The sequence below is a fragment of the Setaria italica genome, chromosome II, assembly GCF_000263155.2.
Source record: "Setaria italica strain Yugu1 chromosome II, Setaria_italica_v2.0, whole genome shotgun sequence".
In the NCBI taxonomy this organism is placed as follows: domain Eukaryota; kingdom Viridiplantae; phylum Streptophyta; class Magnoliopsida; order Poales; family Poaceae; genus Setaria; species Setaria italica.
In genome coordinates, this window is record NC_028451.1 from 7,395,503 (window position 1) to 7,414,772 (window position 19,270).

Consider the following 19,270-nt stretch of genomic DNA (forward strand, 5'->3'; position numbering starts at 1 on the left):
ACAACTCAAATAGTTTAACAGGATTTCCAAATTGGAAAAATGCAAAATGGAAATTGTATAAATGTTCTCCTTTTGTCCTCTTCTATCCCTCAAATAAACATCCAATGAGCTCTAAGTTTTTAATTACCTCCGAACTCAGCAGCTATGTTAAATATTGGGCATTTATTCTATTTCGTACATCTCAAAATGGTACGATATAATCTGTATTATTTAGCTTCAAACATGGTTAAGTATTATGCTCAACTATGGGACTACCAATCTCCCTTAAAAAAAACTACGGAACTACCAATGTTACATTTAGATTCAGTTAACCAAACATTGCCCCAATTACTTAATTATTATACAAGGTACAATTGCTTTCAAATTCTACTGGTGTTTGTTATAAGGTACTCACTCCGTTCTAAATTATAGGTCGTTTTGATTTTTTTAGTACATAGCTATGTATGTATGTCTAGATGCATAGTAATATCTATAAACGTAGAAAGATTAAAATAGTCTATAATTTGAAATGGAGGGAGTATATATGTCCTATATTTTCACCAGCTGTTAGCATAGACGTTGAAAAATCCTTTCAAATACAGGCATTGCTGCTACTGCTGTCTCACTCAACAAGTGTCAACGGGCCTGCAGAGCCAGCCCATAGCCAACAGGGGCCTGTCGGCCACGACGTGGGCTTAGGTGTCTTTGGGCTGCTGGCTGACTTGTGCTGATGGAGGCCTACTACCAGACAAAGGCCCAGTTGGCCCACCACGCGCCGAAAGTCGCGCACGTGTGACTCGGCAGCGACGTTTCTGGCAGATGGAACATTTACTCTCCACCCCCTGAACAACGCACCTTCTCAATCTCGGTCCTTGTGAAGTCTGAGCAGATCGGCCGCCGGCCACACTCCACTCCCATCCGCGCCCGCCTCCCCTCCTCCGTCCGCCGGAGCGCGGCACGCCGTCCGCACAGAGGGAGTCCCTCTCCTCCTGCAGGCGTCCTCGTGGCTGTGCTCTTCCTCGCCCTCGGTCGCGCTGTCCTGGGGTGGAGATCCGCGCGGATTTCACTGATACCCTTTCTGCTCGGTAAGCATCCGCTAACCTACCTCTCGCCTGGATGGATAATTGGTTCCGTTCCGCGCGATCTTTTGTTTTCCGCTAATAGCAACCGATCCGGATAGTTGTTCCTGGGATTGTGTACTCCAGTCCATCCAGACGCTTCGTGGCGGATCCGGTTTTCTGTGCAGGATTATCCATATAAGTTTTTGAGGGATTAACTGAACCCCTCTCGTTTCTGCAGCACCAACTTCAGCCTAACCCCCCAATTACGTGTCGATTAGAAGGGAAATAAATTTCAGTATGACTGTATGGGTATGGATTGGATGTTTTTTCATTCCTGAATCTTTGCTGTAAGGCTCAAGCATGAGGCATCGGTAGTTTGTGGTGATTAGGCCGCATGTGCCCACACGGATCGGCCAAATCTTGTGAGGGTTTAGGCGCCGGGCATTACGCGGTTAAATTTGTGGTGGAAACCTCAAGTTAGAGTCGGCTCTATTCCTGCCAGTGCTAGCTAGATATAGTGGAGCAAGATGCATGCGTTAGAGCCTCTTTGGTTCAGTATTTGGCGCGAAGTATTCAAATAAAATGAACGTTAGCAGGGAAGGCGGAAACTAGGAAACTTTTAGCCTGTAGTGCCAGAGGAAAAGCCTTTTTGAGTATTTATGTAAAGGTGCACAAACTTGTCGGTATGCTCCTGTGATATGTCAGGGAATAATCATATCACTCATTTAGTTGTCTAGCATTATTTCTATTTATGCTCCTATGGCTGCACCCCGACTCATAAACACCTGCTGTTGCACCATTCCAGCCTCAGGAAACACATCATTTTTCCGTGCTGGACACGTAATGCTGCAGAGCATTGTGAACCATTGCACGCCAAACATGGAAGCAGCAAAACTTATCACCTGGTCATGCTTTTTGGAAAATTTAACGAAGAACTAGCTGCCCCCCGCTGTTACAACTAAGCATGTTTTACCTTTGTTTATTGTGTTCAAATGATCTTCATTCTTTCTTTATATTGCTGCCCATCACAATTTGTTATTCTTGTTCCATATGCTGCTACGAAAAATGGGAAAATATTTCTAGTTTTGGTTCTGTGCTTATACAAAATTTAAACAGTAAACTTATTATATGTAGGTTCTAACAAAAAATTTGGTTCTAAAATTGTAATAATGAGAAGTTATCTCAGCTCAGTTGGTATTTTGTTGCTATAAATTAGGAAAGAGATATAAATTTATTAGTGATATGAAAGTATTTTTGATGATATTATACCTGTGCCAGTTTCTATTATACGGCTTCAGTACTTGCAAATAGATCAACTGACTGAGTTAAAATAGTTTGACAAACGCATGTACAAAAGCAACATTCAATTTATTATACTGGAAGTAGTAGTGTGTGTTTGGTTTGGAGACGAGATGGGATGGGTTGGTCCTGGCCCCGATTTTTGGGATGGGATCGTCCCGACTCGTGTTTGGTTGAGAAGGACAGGTTCATCCCCATTTTTTGTTTGGTTGGAGGTTTTACAGTAGATGGGACGAGCACCATTTTCAGCTTCTATTAGCTACCGTCAGCAAGCCCCACCTGTCATTCTAACAAGTACATCTTCCTCGGTGTGACGGCGGCCCCCCAGGGGAGCTCGCCCTGCCGGCACTAGCCCCCGGCCGCGACGCGCGGGGAGGTCGCCACATCGGCCCGGGGCATGCCGCCTTGGGACCACGCCGTGCGCCGCTCGTGGAGCTTTGGCCCCTTGCCGCGCTGCCAGGGAACCCTGCCCCCGCCTGCTTCGGACCCCGGCTGCCTCGCCCGAGGATCCACCCCCGCTGGCCTCGTGCCTGGCCGTGCCGCCTGGGGACCTTGCCCCCGCCGCCCGCACCGGATCTCGTCGTTCCGCGACCTGCAGCGGAGCTCCCGCTCGCCCTGCCTTCGGCGCAGCGGTCGCCCGAGCTCGTCGCCCTGCCGGTGGCGCAGTGGTCCCCCGAGCTCGTCGCCCGCCGCTCATCCCCTCGGGGCTCCCGTGGCTGCCCGAGCTCACCCCCGCTGCTCGTCCTTGCTGGTGGCCGCCCTGCTCTCGCCTTTCTCTAGCACCTGCTCGCTCGCACGTAACGGAGAGCCATAGTGTCGAATCGGGATGACCCCGTCCGCTCGATTTGGAGGGATGGGGTTGTCCCGCATATTAGAGGAATATTCCTCTAAGGGGATGGCCCCATCCCACCTGACTCCCATCCAAACACCTCTAAAATTGGGACCGTCCCATCCCGTCCCGTCCTGTCCTTGGAACCAAACACACGCGTAGTTACTTAGTGCCAAGGTGCCTGCAGTGACATTTTTAGTCCGGTCTGCCCCTACTTGCTTACGGAAATCTATGTTCTGTGCAACTCTTGGTTCTTGAAATTGACTCATCTGGCAATCATACCTTGTGTGTATATCCTATTGCTTTAGATAATCTTTGGTGGATGTGATTTTAAGTTGGTAGTTAGTACTTACAATTGAAATTGCATCTTTAACTCGCTTATGCTACTGGTGTTGCTATCTCCTGTTCCCTAATTAGCAAGCTAGAAACCTGTAAAACAGTTGGTTTAATGTTTCCTAATTTGATATTTCTTCCTGGGCAGTACTAGAAAGCTTTCCCAAAATGATGCATCAAGCAATAAGTAATGGCATGTTTAAATTCTTGTTCAATTTTATACCACAGCACTGATGTGTCTTCCCCTGTTCCCTCTTTTGTCAGATTTCTCCAAAGTATGAGCTGTGAACTAGTGTTACAGGAAGTCACGAAGGAAATAGTGACATAAAACTTGATTTGTCAAAAAGATCAATTGGTGACTTGAAATGGCTCAGCAGATGGCTTCAGCTCCATTGGATGACACAGTTCTTGATGCCCAACCCTTGCGTACATTGACTCCCATGTTCCCTGCACCACTAGGGCTCCACACATTCACTCCTCAAAACTCCCCTTCATTTATCTGTGTGACCCCATTTGGACCATATGCCGGAGGCACTGAATTGGGTACGGCTGCTGTTCCATCAACGTTTGCAGCATCAACACCCGCTGCAGAACCCAGCCAGACACAGCTGCATACTGCTAATATGAATGGAGCTGCTCAAGCTAATGGTACCGCAGTCAACAGTTTGGTACCTCCTTTGCAAACTCCTCTGTCAGCTGGCATGCAGGAATCTGGTAAGAGGAAGAGGGGCAGGCCAAAGCGTGTGCCAGATGCTGCTGGTCCTTCAGCTCCTTCCGCTTCTTCAGCTCCTCTGGCTCCTACGGTTCCTCCAGTTACTTCATTTCCTTTGGTTCCTTCAGCTCCTCAGGAAAGTGGCAATGTTGTTTCCCTGACTCCTTCAGCCACCCCACAGGAATCTGGCAAAAGGAAGAGGGGACGGCCCAAACGTGTACAAGATGTTCCTGTACAGGGTCCTCCAGCTCCTCAAGCAGATAGTACACCTGTTGTTCAGGCACTTCCTGGGCCCACTGTACATGAATCTGGTACGAGAAAAAGAGGACGACCCAAACGTTTGCAGGATAGTTCAGATATTATAACTCCTCCAATTCACTCAAAAGATAGTGTACCCCCTCCCCAGCTCCCTAGTTCAGCCACCTCACCTGAAAGTGGTAAGAGGAAGAGGGGACGTCCAAAGCGCATTCTTGATGGTTCAGTGACTCCATCAAGTCATTCAGGTTATTCAATGGATGATGATGCTGTTGACACAACAAAACGTGGGCGACCTAGGAAAATTGACACCAATCTGTTGCAGCTTCCATCTTTGTCTTCAGATGATCCTAGGGAAACTGCAGATAATGTACTCATGATGTTTGACGCACTGCGGCGGAGACTTGTGCAGCTGGATGATGTGAAGCAAGTCGCAAAGCAGCAGCATAACTTGAAGGCTGGGAGCATCATGACTAATGCTGAACTTCGTGTCAATAAGATCAAGAGGATTGGAGAGATTCCAGGTGTTGAGGTTGGTGATATGTTCTACTTCAGGATTGAGATGTGCCTAGTGGGGCTGAATAGTCAGAGCATGGCAGGGATAGATTACATGTCAGCCAAGTTTGGTAATGAGGAGGACCCTGTGGCTATAAGTGTTGTGTCAGCTGGTGTGTATGATAACAGTGAAGACGATCCAGATGTTCTAGTTTACACTGGACAGGGCATGTCTGGCAAAGATGACCAAAAACTTGAAAGGGGTAATCTTGCACTGGAGAGGAGTTTGCATAGAGGTAATCCAATTAGAGTCATTCGTAGTGTAAAAGATTTGGCTTGTCCAACTGGCAAGATATACGTATATGATGGCCTTTACAAGATTAAAGAAGCCTGGATGGAGAAAGGAAAATCTGGTTTCAATGTGTTTAAACACAAGTTGCTCAGAGAACCTGGCCAACCTGATGGCATTGCAGTGTGGAAGAAGACTGAAAAATGGAGGGAAAATCCATCATCTAGAGACCATGTTATATTGCTTGACATATCGTATGGTGTGGAAAGTAAACCTATTTGCCTTGTAAATGAGGTTGATGATGAGAAGGGTCCTACCAATTTCACATATACTACTAAATTGACCTATGGAAATTCTCTGAGCTCCATGAGAAAGATGCAAGGTTGCAAATGCACAAGTGTATGCCTCCCTGGTGATAACAACTGCTCTTGTATGCATCGAAATGCCGGTGACCTTCCTTACAGTGCTTCAGGCATACTTGTTAGCCGCATGCCTATGTTATATGAGTGTAATGATTCCTGCACTTGTTCACAAAATTGCCGCAACCGAGTTGTACAGAAAGGTACCCAGATTCGTTTTGAAGTGTTTAAGACAGGAGATCGTGGTTGGGGCCTCCGTAGTTGGGATCCAATCCGAGCAGGCACATTTATCTGTGAATATGCAGGTGAAATCATTGACAGAAATAGTGGGAACGGCGAAGATGACTTTATCTTCGAGACCTCTCCTTCAGAGCAGAATTTAAGATGGAACTATGCACCAGAATTACTGGGCGAACCTAGTCTTTCTGACTCAAATGAGACACCCAAGCAACTGCCAATCATCATCAGTGCAAAGCGAACAGGGAATGTGGCTCGCTTTATGAACCACAGTTGCTCACCTAATGTTTTTTGGCAACCAGTCTTGTATGATCACGGTGATGAAGGATATCCACATATTGCATTTTTTGCAATTAAGCACATACCCCCGATGACAGAGCTCACATATGATTATGGTCAGAGCCAAGGTAATAGTCAAGTGGGATCTAATTCTGGTTGTCGGAAGTCTAAAAGTTGCTTCTGTTGGTCCCGTAAGTGCAGAGGTTCCTTTGGCTAGACAAGGTTGGTGATTTCTATTTCCTTCATCTTCATTCCTTTCCCAAAATACGTTCTGAGTTACCGCACTCCAGCTTCAGAGTTCATTGCTAGTAAAACTGTGCCACCTTTTCGTTCTGGGGTGGTTGTGATAATGCATATGATACATTCCGATTGGGAGATATTATTTAGTGCTTTCGGGTAATAAATTGGAATTTGGTTCTGCATGGTCTTGATACCCTTCTAGGAAACTGAAACTCTCGATATGTGGGAGTTGGCTATTTATTTATGTTCCCTATATGTTTATCATTTCTAAAATGTGATTTGATCTGTGTGATTCATATTTATGGGTTTTCATCTGAGCGGAGTGATTCCTCAAGGTCAGGTTAAACAAGTGAGGCAAACTCTAGGTGTTCGAAAATCTGAATATAGATACTAATAATATTCACTCCTCAAGGTCAGGTTAAACAAGTGAGGCAAACTCTAGGTGTTTGAAAATCTGAATATAGATACTAATAATATTAAGTTTTTAACATCTAAACTCGAAGTATGGAATATTTCTCTCTATTAATACTACAGGCACCAAGATCTCCAGCAAATGTAGCCAATTAACACAAGTTCTTATTTAGCCTTTTTGTGATGATCTGTGAACTGCTTGATGATCTATGTTATTTGGATCTGGAGTTGTAGAAAATCTGAAACAAATGTGTATAATATATATTTCCTGAAAGGAACTGGTTTACTTGTAACTGGCAGATAGACTAGGAATAAAAATCCAATCCAGTGTATGTAGTGTTTTTTGTAGCATCATATACAAATAATATGACCAAAGTCTTAAGGTGCACCAGGTGTGATGTAGTGTTGTTTTGTACTCATTCATGGACTATCTTCAGGACCTTTCTTAAAATTCTGCCCTTGTAAGAGCATTTTATTTAGTGAGCTTATTTACTAAATGTGCACGTTTATTTTATTGCCATAGGATCAACAGAATTGGAGCTGTATATCTGTTCTTTCACATACACCTGTGCATCTCTGCTAGTCAACATATTTTTCTCAGAGTTCCATTTCGGATGAACTGAATTGTCTTTTTCTGCAGAAACAGGTCCTCGTCAGGGTGTTTTTTGAAGGAGCGGAGCTGTAGAGGTCCCTTAAGGTGTTCCATGGACCATCCAATAAGTCTGCCCCTCGTTGCGTGCAGTTTCATTGTATTAGATTCTCGTATCAACTAGGTTTTTGGCGTTGTCTAAGAAGGGAGAATGAATCTTATGCTCTTTGTAGTGTACTTTTAGTGACCTGCGCCCCTGCTATGACCAACCATCGCGGTTTAAGTGATTAACTCCGATTTCTTAAGGATGAATTAGGTAGGTAGTAAAGTTGTGCTTGCATACATGCTTTGACTACAAAGCCACCCCAAATGTTAAGGAGTCAGGGTGTTTGTGAACTATATTGCTTTCACTGTATAGAGTTAGGGTTCGTTTAGAGCCAATAGCTCCATTCATGTTGGCATGCATGATTGATAATTCTACTTCTATCTTTCAAGCTAGATGGTAGCGTCATGGGACCATTAAAATTCAGAGCTGTCGACAGGGAAAGCTATCTTGATTGTAAGTGAAGAATATATATTTGTATAAGGTGCAGTGCACTGAAGACTTTCATTCTTTCACTCCCCTATGGACTGGTCATCTGGTTACATCTGAAGGCCAGTTACGGATAGACCTCAATGAGCGACCGAGATCCTAAGACAGGGCTAATCTTGTATCGAGTAAACCCTGCTTCTAAGATCTTCTGCCATTTGTCCTCCTCTCTGTTTACCTGGAAATAGCACCATCATGCATAGATCCAGCGAGAGTTGAGCTTCCAATGTCTGTTTAGACGGAGATGATCCTAACACGACATCAATTATTATCACCTTCCCCTTTGGTTCTCGAGTCGAAATAGCTTCTTTGGATCGTTTCAGGATCCGAACACAATCCTCGTCGCTCCAGTTATGTAGCACAAACTGTCAAAAGGTTGTTCAGTAATCACATAAGTAACAAAGCCTATGATTACAAGACATCATCGTCCATCTAAGCATGTGGTGAAAAATCTCTTAAAGTAAATATAATATATGTGCACAAATATTTGAATAAATAAAATAACCACTTTACTAGTTTTTAGTAGCATCAAAATTTCTTATATCTCCATCAACTAAAACTACTAATCCTAGTCATCTACACTTGCATTGTCTTACAGATGGAGTTTTATATTCCACTAGCATTGCCTTTGGAGGTACCGACTTGGCGACTTGAAGATATTTTTTCTTTCATACAGATCAATACAAATGTGCTTCTTTTCAATGAGAGGAAAACGAAGAGTGTGAGACAAATGCGTAGGAATCTACCAATTCTTTTTAGCGCAGATTATTGGTTACAATTATTTTGATCACGTAGCACTAATTGTGTTCTTGCTCTTGCATGAGCACGTTGGATGGATGGTTACACTTATGTCTTTCTTCACAATTATTAAATAGATAGATACAGAGAGACATGGCATCTGATATATAGATTGTAATATATTACTCCCTCCGTCCTAAATTGTAAGTCATTCCAAGAATCTTGGAGAGTCAAAGTATCTCAAGTTTGACTAAAATTTTAGAGAAAAATATAAAGATTTATGACATCAAATAGATATACTATGAAAATATAATTGATAAAGAATCTAATGATACTTAGTTGACATCTTAAATGTTATTGTATTATCATATAAATTTGATCAAACTTAAGATACTTTGACTCTCCAAGATTCTTGGAATGACTTACAATTTGGAACGGAGGGAGTAGATTATAAGTACAATCCACTCTCATATGTATAAGTAGTGTACACTATTGTTGTACCTCATCGAAGTACCCTGCCTATTGGTTTGGAAATTACCGACAATGGTACTACCATGTTTGAACAACAAAATTATGAGCATGAGGCTTGCAGCGCATCCAGTGACGCCCAATTCAGTGATGAGATTCAGACATACAATTGACTGTTGTTTAACGATCGTGTATCATCATAAAATGTTGTGGTAGGCCTCACAACCGTTGAACCTGACTCTTTAAAATGTTGAATTATGTCTCACAAAACGCACTCGTTTCAATTGAAGACTGTCTTTAAATGTAGCATGTGCCTTCTTGCCTTCCATTTGGGTGCGGAGGTTTTGTAGTACACTAGAAAAACAAGAAGTGCACTACCTATAATGCAAAGGATCAATGTTTTTTTGTGCTTTAGGGCATCGAATGAAATTTCTTTTTGGTATAAACTATAGTACCTGAATGAGATTGGACTAGCAAATCTTAAAAGGGACAAAGTCAATATAGGTTTCTTGCTGTCGAGGGGCACGTCACCCCATTGAAAAGAACATCACCGTTAATTTGTAGAATAAATCTATGAAAATACGAGAACCAGTGCCAAGTTGAGGACTTGGCAGTTCCACCACAAGTGATTGGTGGAACATGAACTATAGTGATTGGTGCAACCTGTGGCCCACCAATGAATTACGATGATCACAAAAGTGATGTCCCTTTGCCGCGTGCTCTCGTGAAATGTACGGTGACAGGAGAAGAAAGGAGGGGCACCTAGGCAGCTATGGTCTCACATGCATATGATGCTGTGGGCACCGCTGTCCGCTTTGATGTGCTTCCCGTGGTATGGCCGTCAATACCAACACGTCGAGCTATTTTGATGACTAGTCCATGTACCAAATATTTTGGATGAGAGTGATGATATTTTTCCATGATGGTAGCTTGCTGGTATTTTATATCTCACCTCATCATACCATTTTCATTTTCTTGCTGTGGATTTGGCAATATAATCGACCTTTGAGTTCTCTCACATCATCGTACCATTTTATATCTCACCTCATCGTACCATTTTCATTTTCTCGCGAGTAATGGTTTCTTGAGTTTTCTGTTCATCGCCATTTTTGGTTGTCCATGTCAATGGTGGCCTTTTATTTGGCTATATAATGTCCACCAACTTTTGATAAGGTTACCAACTTACCATTATATAGAAGGCCCGTGCTTCCATTTGCTGGCTCAACCTGGCCGTTACACTGTTCTAAAACAAGCAACCTCAGATCAGCATGCGCTCTTGCAATGCAACAGCAGATATGAGACCACCTTGTAGTGGCAGCAGAGCCACCTATTAGGATTAGGTATGGCCGATTCCAGGGCTTGTTTGGCCTCAAAATTCATTCTGTGGTTACTATTTTGATATAACAAGCAGCAATCACATGGGGCTCTGAAGGCCAAGTTTAAGAGCATTTGTAAGTAATTGCCTTATTACTTAGTAATCTCTCCATCCCAAATTGTAGCTCCTTTTGATATTTTAAATTTATAACTTTTACTATGTATTTAGATATAGTGTATATCTAGGTATATAGCTAAAACTATGAACCTAGGGGTGTGTTTGGTTTGGGGTCGGAGGTGGTTAGAATGGGTTCGACCCCTATGGATCCGTGTTTGGTTGGAGAGGGAGAGGGTTGGGTCGGACTCAATAGGAGAATATTCCCTGTAGATGCGGGTCAAAGCTGTTGGAGGTATGCCCTAGAGGCAATCATAGAGATGATGATATTCCATTTGTATCCATGATTTGTATATTGTGTTCATTGAATATCCATTAAAGGCCACTTGAATTGATTTGCAATTATGTGAATTGTATGTGAAACTCTTTACTTGTATGGTTATTCTAAAGTTGTCCCTAGTCGGAGTTCATGTGAGGACACACATGAATATTAGACTAGCACATGTATTAGTTGATGACTATGTTTCACAAGTCATAGACATGGAGATGTTGAACTAATAATGTGGACACATGTGAAGACATGTGTTAGGACTGACCCAACATGAGAAGTAGTTCTCTCTTTAAACAACATATACGCTTTGTCCTTAGACCTGAGATTGTCGCATGTATTCTAGATGTGGATCGACCTACTTAGGGGCTATCAAACGCTACGCCGTAACAGGGTAGTTATAAAGGTAGCTTTCGGGTTTGTCAAGAAGCATGCTATGAGACATGGTCAATCAAGATGGGATTTGCCCCCCTCTGATTGAGAGTGATATCTCTGGGCCCCTCGAGTGATCGGATCAAAAAATGCATGGCCATGCTACGTACGGTTAAGAGTTAACCTACAAAGGGATTCCGAATCACAGGATCGAGAAAGAGCGGTCGGCTTGAAGCTAGACCAAATATCGTGAGGCAAAGGGAATAACATGTATATTATGTTGTGATGGTTCGTCTGATATGATCTTCGTGTGCGTATAGGAGTTGGCACGTCTTGCTAGAGGCCGCTACCGACTATTGGGCTGAGTAGGAGTACTCGGGCCATGTCTGTACGTGTCCGAACCCATAGGGTCACACACTTAAGGGGCTGGAAGCCCAATTCGGATCTGATCCGAGTTGGATTAGGTTTAGGAGTACTAATGGGCCTCGGATCCAGAGGCCCATCAGGAACCTCTATAAATAGAGGGGTGGGGGCGCCCTAGGGTTTACACCTTTTTGGCGAAACACACCTGCCGCGCCTCCCACGCCCTCGCCTGTTGTAACTCGCGGATCTAGCAGTCCGGCTTGCGACGCTTCCTCCCTGCACGTGTGGATACCTTGGAGGTGTTGCGCCTGCAGCACTTGGACGAGCCATCGACGAGCCGCCGACGAGCCACGACGAGCCGACGACGAGCCGCGGCACCGGAGGCGATCTTGCTATGCACGTGGACGAGCTGCTGAGGAGTTGCTGGACGTGATCGACTACGTACGACTACGTTGATCGACTACGTACGACTACGTGATCGTCTTCACTGCTTCGACGCATATCTACATCTTCCGCACCAGTAGTGCGTCGAGTGGTAATCCCGTGATCCTTATACGGCAGTTCTTCCTGGTTATACGCGGTAGAAATTTTGATTTGCGCTAGTGTAGCCTACCTCGTATCCCAACAGTGGTATCAGAGTCGTAGCTGCTTAGTTTTGGATTCGGGATGTGTGCATATGGAGATATACGAGTTCTCTGTTTGATCTATGTCCTGATTTCGTGCCCTTGCTGCAATGGTAGTGTAACGACATACTCCTACCGGTCGGTTTCCGCCATCGGAGTTAAGTGATACACGTAAATCCAGTTGCAGTGAGCGAAGATCAATATGATTGGTCGAATCGAGATCCAGGGTCATACGCCAGGCGCATTAGATGTGCAATGGTAGATGGGATCTACTGCCGGGGTCGGGATTTTGCCGTATGCGCATGCTTCGGTAAATCAGCCGTAACTTTTCGGTACGATCTCGGATCGGGGCGATTTCTATACGAAAATTGATCTACAGAAAAAGTTACACATGAAATTCAACGGCTTTGCCGTTTTCGGCGAAATTAGATTTGCCAAATTCGGCTTGGAAGATGGAGTTTCGGGCCTCCGAAGTTTGGAACGTTAGGACGCCTAACTCTCTTTTGCAGGATGTATGTTTGTATCTTGTGATCAGTATGGCCCCCTTGTGTATGTGATGCATGTGTGTAACTCATTCGTGACCTGCGTGTCGCGCGTACGGCAACACGGCAGGAGCCATATGTGTTGTCACTTTATTGTATTTAATGGTCTGCGTACCAATCTACGATGATCCAAGCAACTATGTAATCTTCATTACTAGATTCTTTACTAGCTATTAGGCGTAATAGCATGCTCTAGTTCTTGGAGGACTCATCACCAGGAGGATGGCGCACATGGAACATGGAGATGGAGATCACCATGGTGAACAGGTTCTATGGAGATGGAGATCACCATATGAAAAACGGGCCATACTGTGTCACAACTGTGTGAATGCTATTCTGTTTATGTTTTACTTTCTGCATGCTGTGATGTTAGAAGTAGAACGATCCCTCACAAAGTTTAAGTTAGTATGCCCTCCCAACTAAAACTTGCACCGTCCCATGTCTTGTACAATTAGTGGTGGGTCTATGAAATTAGGGTGCCACTAGTTTTCCTTGACTAGACGGGTTTGTGTCGGACACTTACACGCATAAGGGTTGGTTTGTTTAACAAGGTTATCTTAACGGTTAAGGACCTTGGGGCATAAAGGTTGGGCGCCGAGACATCGAGATGTCACCCAACAACAGGAGTCATATGTGATATGATTAGCAAAAGTTGCTTACCGATCTACCTCGTTTGCTAGCGGTGATGCTAAAGCTCACTAGTAGACTTGTTAGTTGTGGATCCTGAATCACTAAGTTTCAATAGAGGGATATTGATTTTAGTGGGAGTAGATTCTGTTAAAATAGTTTAATGTAATTTGCTCTATCATGGATACGTTTGTCTTAGTGTATTTTGTATTACTTTTGTTGTAGATTAAATGGCACCTAGCAACACCACCACATCGTTTGCTTTGCGTTCGGTCCTTGAGAAGGACAAGTTGAATGGAACAAACTACTCGGATTGGATCCGTAACCTGAGAATTGTTCTCAGGGCTGAGAAAAAGGAAGATGTTCTAGACAACCCACTACCAGAAGAACCTGCTGATGATGCACCCGCTGCTGCTAAGACTGCTTACAAGAAAGCATGTGATGCTAACCTCGAAGTAAGCTGCCTTATGCTTGCTTGCATGGAACCCGAGCTGCAGATGCAGTTCGAAACAAACCATGAGGCGCACGATATGATCGTGGCGCTTAGAGACATGTTCCAAACACAGGCCAGGACTGAAAGGTTCAATGTGTCTAAGGCCTTTGTTGAGAGCAAGCTAGCAGAAGGCGCAGCAGTAGGACCACACGTAATCAAGATGGTTGGTTACACTCAACGGTTGGAGAAGCTAGGCTTCCCACTGGGCCAAGAGTTGGCCACTGATTTCATTCTTTCGTCTCTTCCGCCTAGCTATGGGAAATTCATCTCGAACTACCATATGCATTGGACGGAGAAGGGTCTGAATGAGCTGTGTGGTATGCTCAAGACAGCAGAGGCTGACATCAAGAAAAGCGCTAGTACCAGCCATGTGATGGCGATACAGAACAAGCCCAGCTTTAAGAAGAAGGGCAATTCTTGGAAGAAGAAGGGCAAGGCTGGAACGTCCAAGCCAAACCCACCGCCCAAGGTTAAAGCTGGACCTGGACCTGCTCCAGACAAAGAGTGCTTTTACTGTCATGAACTTGGTCACTGGAAGAGAAACTGCAAGCAGTACCTAGCTTCCTTGAAGAATGGCGGAAGTAAGAGTACTTCTACCTCAGGTACGCTTGTTGTTAATGTTATAGACAACATATTTCTCGCTGATACAGTTATTAATTCTTGGGTATTTGATACCGGATCGGTTGCTCATATTTGCAATTCGATGCAGGGAATGATAAGAAGTAGAAGCGTGGAAAGAGGAGAAGTTGATTTCCGCGTGGGCAATAATGCAAGAGTTGCTGCTTTGACCGTCGGGACGATGCAACTCCACCTCCCGTCAGGATTTATTATGGAGTTGAATAATTGTTATTTTGTTCCTAGTTTAAGTCGAAACATTTTGTCTCCTTCATGCTTGATGAACGATGGTTATTCATTTGCGAGTGAAAACAATGGTTGTGTGATCTCTAAGAATAATATGTTTATGGCTTTTGCACCCATTGTGAATGGATTATTTGTTTTAAATCTTGATGGTTCACTTGTCTGTAATGTAAGTGCTAAAAGGCCTCGGCCTAATGATTTGAGTCCTACCTACTTGTGGCATTGTCGTTTGGGTCATATAAGTGAAAACCGCATGAAGAAGCTCCATTCTGATGGACTTCTAACTTCGTTTGATTTTGAATCATACGAGACATGCGAGGCTTGCTTGCTAGGCAAGATGACCAAGACGCCTTTCACAGGATTTCCTGAGAGAGCAGTAGACTTGTTGGAACTCGTACATAGTGATGTATGCGGACCAATGAGCACGACGGCTAGAGGAGGATTCCAATACTTCATAACTTTCACTGATGATTTTAGTAGATATGGCTATGTCTACTTAATGAGGCACAAGTCTGAAACCTTTGAAAAGTTCAAGGAATTTCAGAATGAAGTTGAAAATCAGCGTGGCAAGAAAATTAAGGCCTTACGATCTGATCGTGGAGGCGAGTATTTGAGCCACGAGTTTAGCAATCATCTAAAGAGTTGCGGAATTGTTCCACAACTTACGCCGCCTGGAACACCTCAGAGAAACGGTGTGTCCGAGCGACGTAATCGAACTTTGTTAGACATAGTTCGATCAATGATGAGCCAGTCGGACCTACCGTTGTCATTTTGGGGATACGCTCTAGAAACAGCAGCTTTCACACTTAATAGGGTACCATCTAAATCCGTAGTTAAGACACCATATGTGATATGGACCGGAAAGGTTCCTAGTTTGTCTTTTCTAAAGATTTGGGGATGTGAAGTGTTTGTCAAGCGACTTTAGTCGGACAAGATCACACCCAAGTCGGATAAGTGCATTTTCGTGGGATATCCAAAGGAAACTTTGGGATATTATTTCTACAACCGATCAGAAGGCAAAGTGTTTGTCGCTCGGAACGGGGTTTTCCTAGAGAAAGAGTTTCTCAAAGGAGAAAAGAGTGGAAAGACAGTGCATCTTGAAGAAGTTCAAGATGAGCCAATCGGGCAAGAATCAATGAGTGATGCTAACGTAGCAGAACAAGTTGAGATACCCATGGCAAGAGAAGCACCGCCACAACCACGAAGGTCGGCAAGGCTCCGCGAAATGCGGGAAATATTATTGTTGGACAATGATGAGCCTGCGACATATGCAGAAGCAATGATGGACCCAGACTCCGAAAAATGGCAGAGTGCCATGCAATCCGAAATAGAGTCCATGGGTGACAATCAAGTTTGGAACTTGGTTGACCCGCCTGATGGTGTTAAAGCCATAGAGTGCAAGTGGATCTATAAGAAGAAAAAGGACATGGATGGAAATGTTCACATCTATAAAGCACGACTTGTCGCAAAAGGTTTTCGACAAGTTCAAGGAGTTGACTACGACGAGACCTTCTCGCCCGTAGTGATGCTTAAGTCCATTCGGATTATTCTAGCTATAGCTGCATATTTCGATTATGAGATATGGCAGATGGATGTCAAGACAGCTTTCCTGAATGGAAACTTAGCTGAGGACGTGTATATGATACAGCCCGAAGGTTTTGTCGATCCGAAAAATGCTGGAAAGGTATGCAAGCTTCAGAGATCCATTTATGGATTGAAGCAAGCATCTAGGAGTTGGAACATTCGTTTTGATGAAGTGGTCAAAGGGTTTGACTTCACCAAGAACGAAGAAGAGTCTTGTGTTTACAAGAAGGTTAGTGGGAGCTCTGTAGTATTTCTAATCTTATATGTGGATGACATATTACTGATTGGAAATAACATTCCTATGCTTGAGTCCATAAAGACTTCACTGAAAAATAATTTTTCGATGAAGGACTTAGGGGAAGCGGCATATATTCTGGGCATTAAGATCTATAGAGATAGATCGAGAAGGCTTATAGGTTTGAGCCAAGATACTTATATTGACAAAGTGTTGTAGCGGTTCAGCATGGTAGAGGCAAAGAAAGGGTTCTTGCCTATGTCACATGGCATACATCTCAGCAAGACTCAGTGTCCTTCGACTGCTGATGAGCGGGATCGCATGAGTAGAGTGCCATATGCCTCGGCTATTGGATCTATCATGTATGCAATGATAAGTACTCGCCCAGATGTTTCATATGCGCTAAGTATGACAAGCAGACACCAATCTGATCCAGGTGAGAGTCACTGGACAGCGGTGAAAAACATTCTTAAGTACTTGAGAAGGACTAAAGATATGTTCCTCGTCTATGGAGGTCAGGAGGAGCTCGTTGTAACAGGTTACACCGATGCTAGTTTCCAAACCGATAGAGATGATTCAAAGTCACAATTAGGATTTGTGTTCACGCTAAATGGTGGTGCTGTTAGTTGGAAGAGTTCCAAGCAGGAGACGGTGGCCGATTCTACGACAGAAGCCGAGTACATCGCGGCTTCGGAAGCCGCGAAGGAAGGTGTTTGGATAAGGAATTTCCTCATTGAGCTTGGTGTGTTTCCGAATGCGTCCAGCCCATTGAATCTCTACTGTGATAACAATGGGGCAATTGCGTAAGCAAAGGAGCCAAGGAACCACCAGAAGAACAAACACGTAATGCGACGATTTCATCTCATTCGGGACTTCGTTAACCGGGGTGAGATCAAGATATGCAAAATACACACGGATCTGAACATTTCTGATCCGTTGACAAAACCACTCCCGCAGGCTAAGCATGATGCGCATGTAAGAGCTATGGGTATTAGGTACCTTCTAGATTGACTCTAGTGCAAGTGAAAGACTGTTGGAGGTATGCCCTAGAGGCAATCATTGAATACCTCATCATACCATTTTCATTTTCTTGCTGTGGATTTGGCAATATAATCGACCTTTGAGTTCTCTCACATCATCGTACCATTTTATATCTCACCTCATCGTACCATTTTCATTTTCTCGCGAGTAATGGTTTCTTGAGTTTTCTGTTCATCGCCATTTTTGGTTGTCCATGTCAATGGTGGCCTTTTATTTGGCTATATAATGTCCACCAACTTTTGATAAGGTTACCAACTTACCATTATATAGAAGGCCCGTGCTTCCATTTGCTGGCTCAACCTGGCCGTTACACTGTTCTAAAACAAGCAACCTCAGATCAGCATGCGCTCTTGCAATGCAACAGCAGATATGAGACCACCTTGTAGTGGCAGCAGAGCCACCTATTAGGATTAGGTATGGCCGATTCCAGGGCTTGTTTGGCCTCAAAATTCATTCTGTGGTTACTATTTTGATATAACAAGCAGCAATCACATGGGGCTCTGAAGGCCAAGTTTAAGAGCATTTGTAAGTAATTGCCTTATTACTTAGTAATCTCTCCATCCCAAATTGTAGCTCCTTTTGATATTTTAAATTTATAACTTTTACTATGTATTTAGATATAGTGTATATCTAGGTATATAGCTAAAACTATGAACCTAGGGGTGTGTTTGGTTTGGGGTCGGAGGTGGTTAGAATGGGTTCGACCCCTATGGATCCGTGTTTGGTTGGAGAGGGAGAGGGTTGGGTCGGACTCAATAGGAGAATATTCCCTGTAGATGCGGGTCAAAGCTGTTGGAGGTATGCCCTAGAGGCAATCATAGAGATGATGATATTCCATTTGTATCCATGATTTGTATATTGTGTTCATTGAATATCCATTAAAGGCCACTTGAATTGATTTGCAATTATGTGAATTGTATGTGAAACTCTTTACTTGTATGGTTATTCTAAAGTTGTCCCTAGTCGGAGTTCATGTGAGGACACACATGAATATTAGACTAGCACATGTATTAGTTGATGACTATGTTTCACAAGTCATAGACATGAAGATGTTGAACTAATAATGTGGACACATGTGAAGACATGTGTTAGGACTGACCCAACATGAGAAGTAGTTCTCTCTTTAAACAACATATACGCTTTGTCCTTAGACCTGAGATTGTCGCATGTATTCTAGATGTGGATCGACCTACTTAGGGGCTATCAAACGCTACGCCGTAACAGGGTAGTTATAAAGGTAGCTTTCGGGTTTGTCAAGAAGCATGCTATGAGACATGGTCAATCAAGATGGGATTTGCCCCCCTCTGATTGAGAGTGATATCTCTGGGCCCCTCGAGTGATCGGATCAAAAAATGCATGGCCATGCTACGTACGGTTAAGAGTTAACCTACAAAGGGATTCCGAATCACAGGATCGAGAAAGAGCGGTCGGCTTGAAGCTAGACCAAATATCGTGAGGCAAAGGGAATAGCATGTATATTATGTTGTGATGGTTCGTCTGATATGATCTTCGTGTGCGTATAGGAGTTGGCACGTCTTGCTAGAGGCCGCTACCGACTATTGGGCTGAGTAGGAGTACTCGGGCCATGTCTGTACGTGTCCGAACCCATAGGG

The 19,270-nt window shown here is 43.8% G+C and overlaps 1 protein-coding gene across 1 annotated transcript; it reads left to right on the forward strand.

Moving 5' to 3' along the window:
• The first annotated feature begins 835 nt into the window (after positions 1-835).
• Positions 836-7,985, forward strand: LOC101769814 (histone-lysine N-methyltransferase, H3 lysine-9 specific SUVH1). Its single transcript, XM_004955764.2, has 3 exons — positions 836-1,064; positions 3,766-6,349; positions 7,419-7,985. Exon 2 carries the CDS (start codon positions 3,867-3,869, stop codon positions 6,342-6,344), a length of 2,478 nt encoding a protein of 825 aa, XP_004955821.1. The 5' UTR covers positions 836-1,064; positions 3,766-3,866; the 3' UTR covers positions 6,345-6,349; positions 7,419-7,985.
• The last annotated feature ends 11,285 nt before the right edge of the window (positions 7,986-19,270 follow it).

What these genes read in the sequence shown, in the direction of transcription:
- LOC101769814 (XM_004955764.2), top strand. Translation starts at nt 3,867, where the DNA reads ATGGCTCAGCAGATGGCTTCAGCTCCATTGGATGACACAGTTCTTGAT.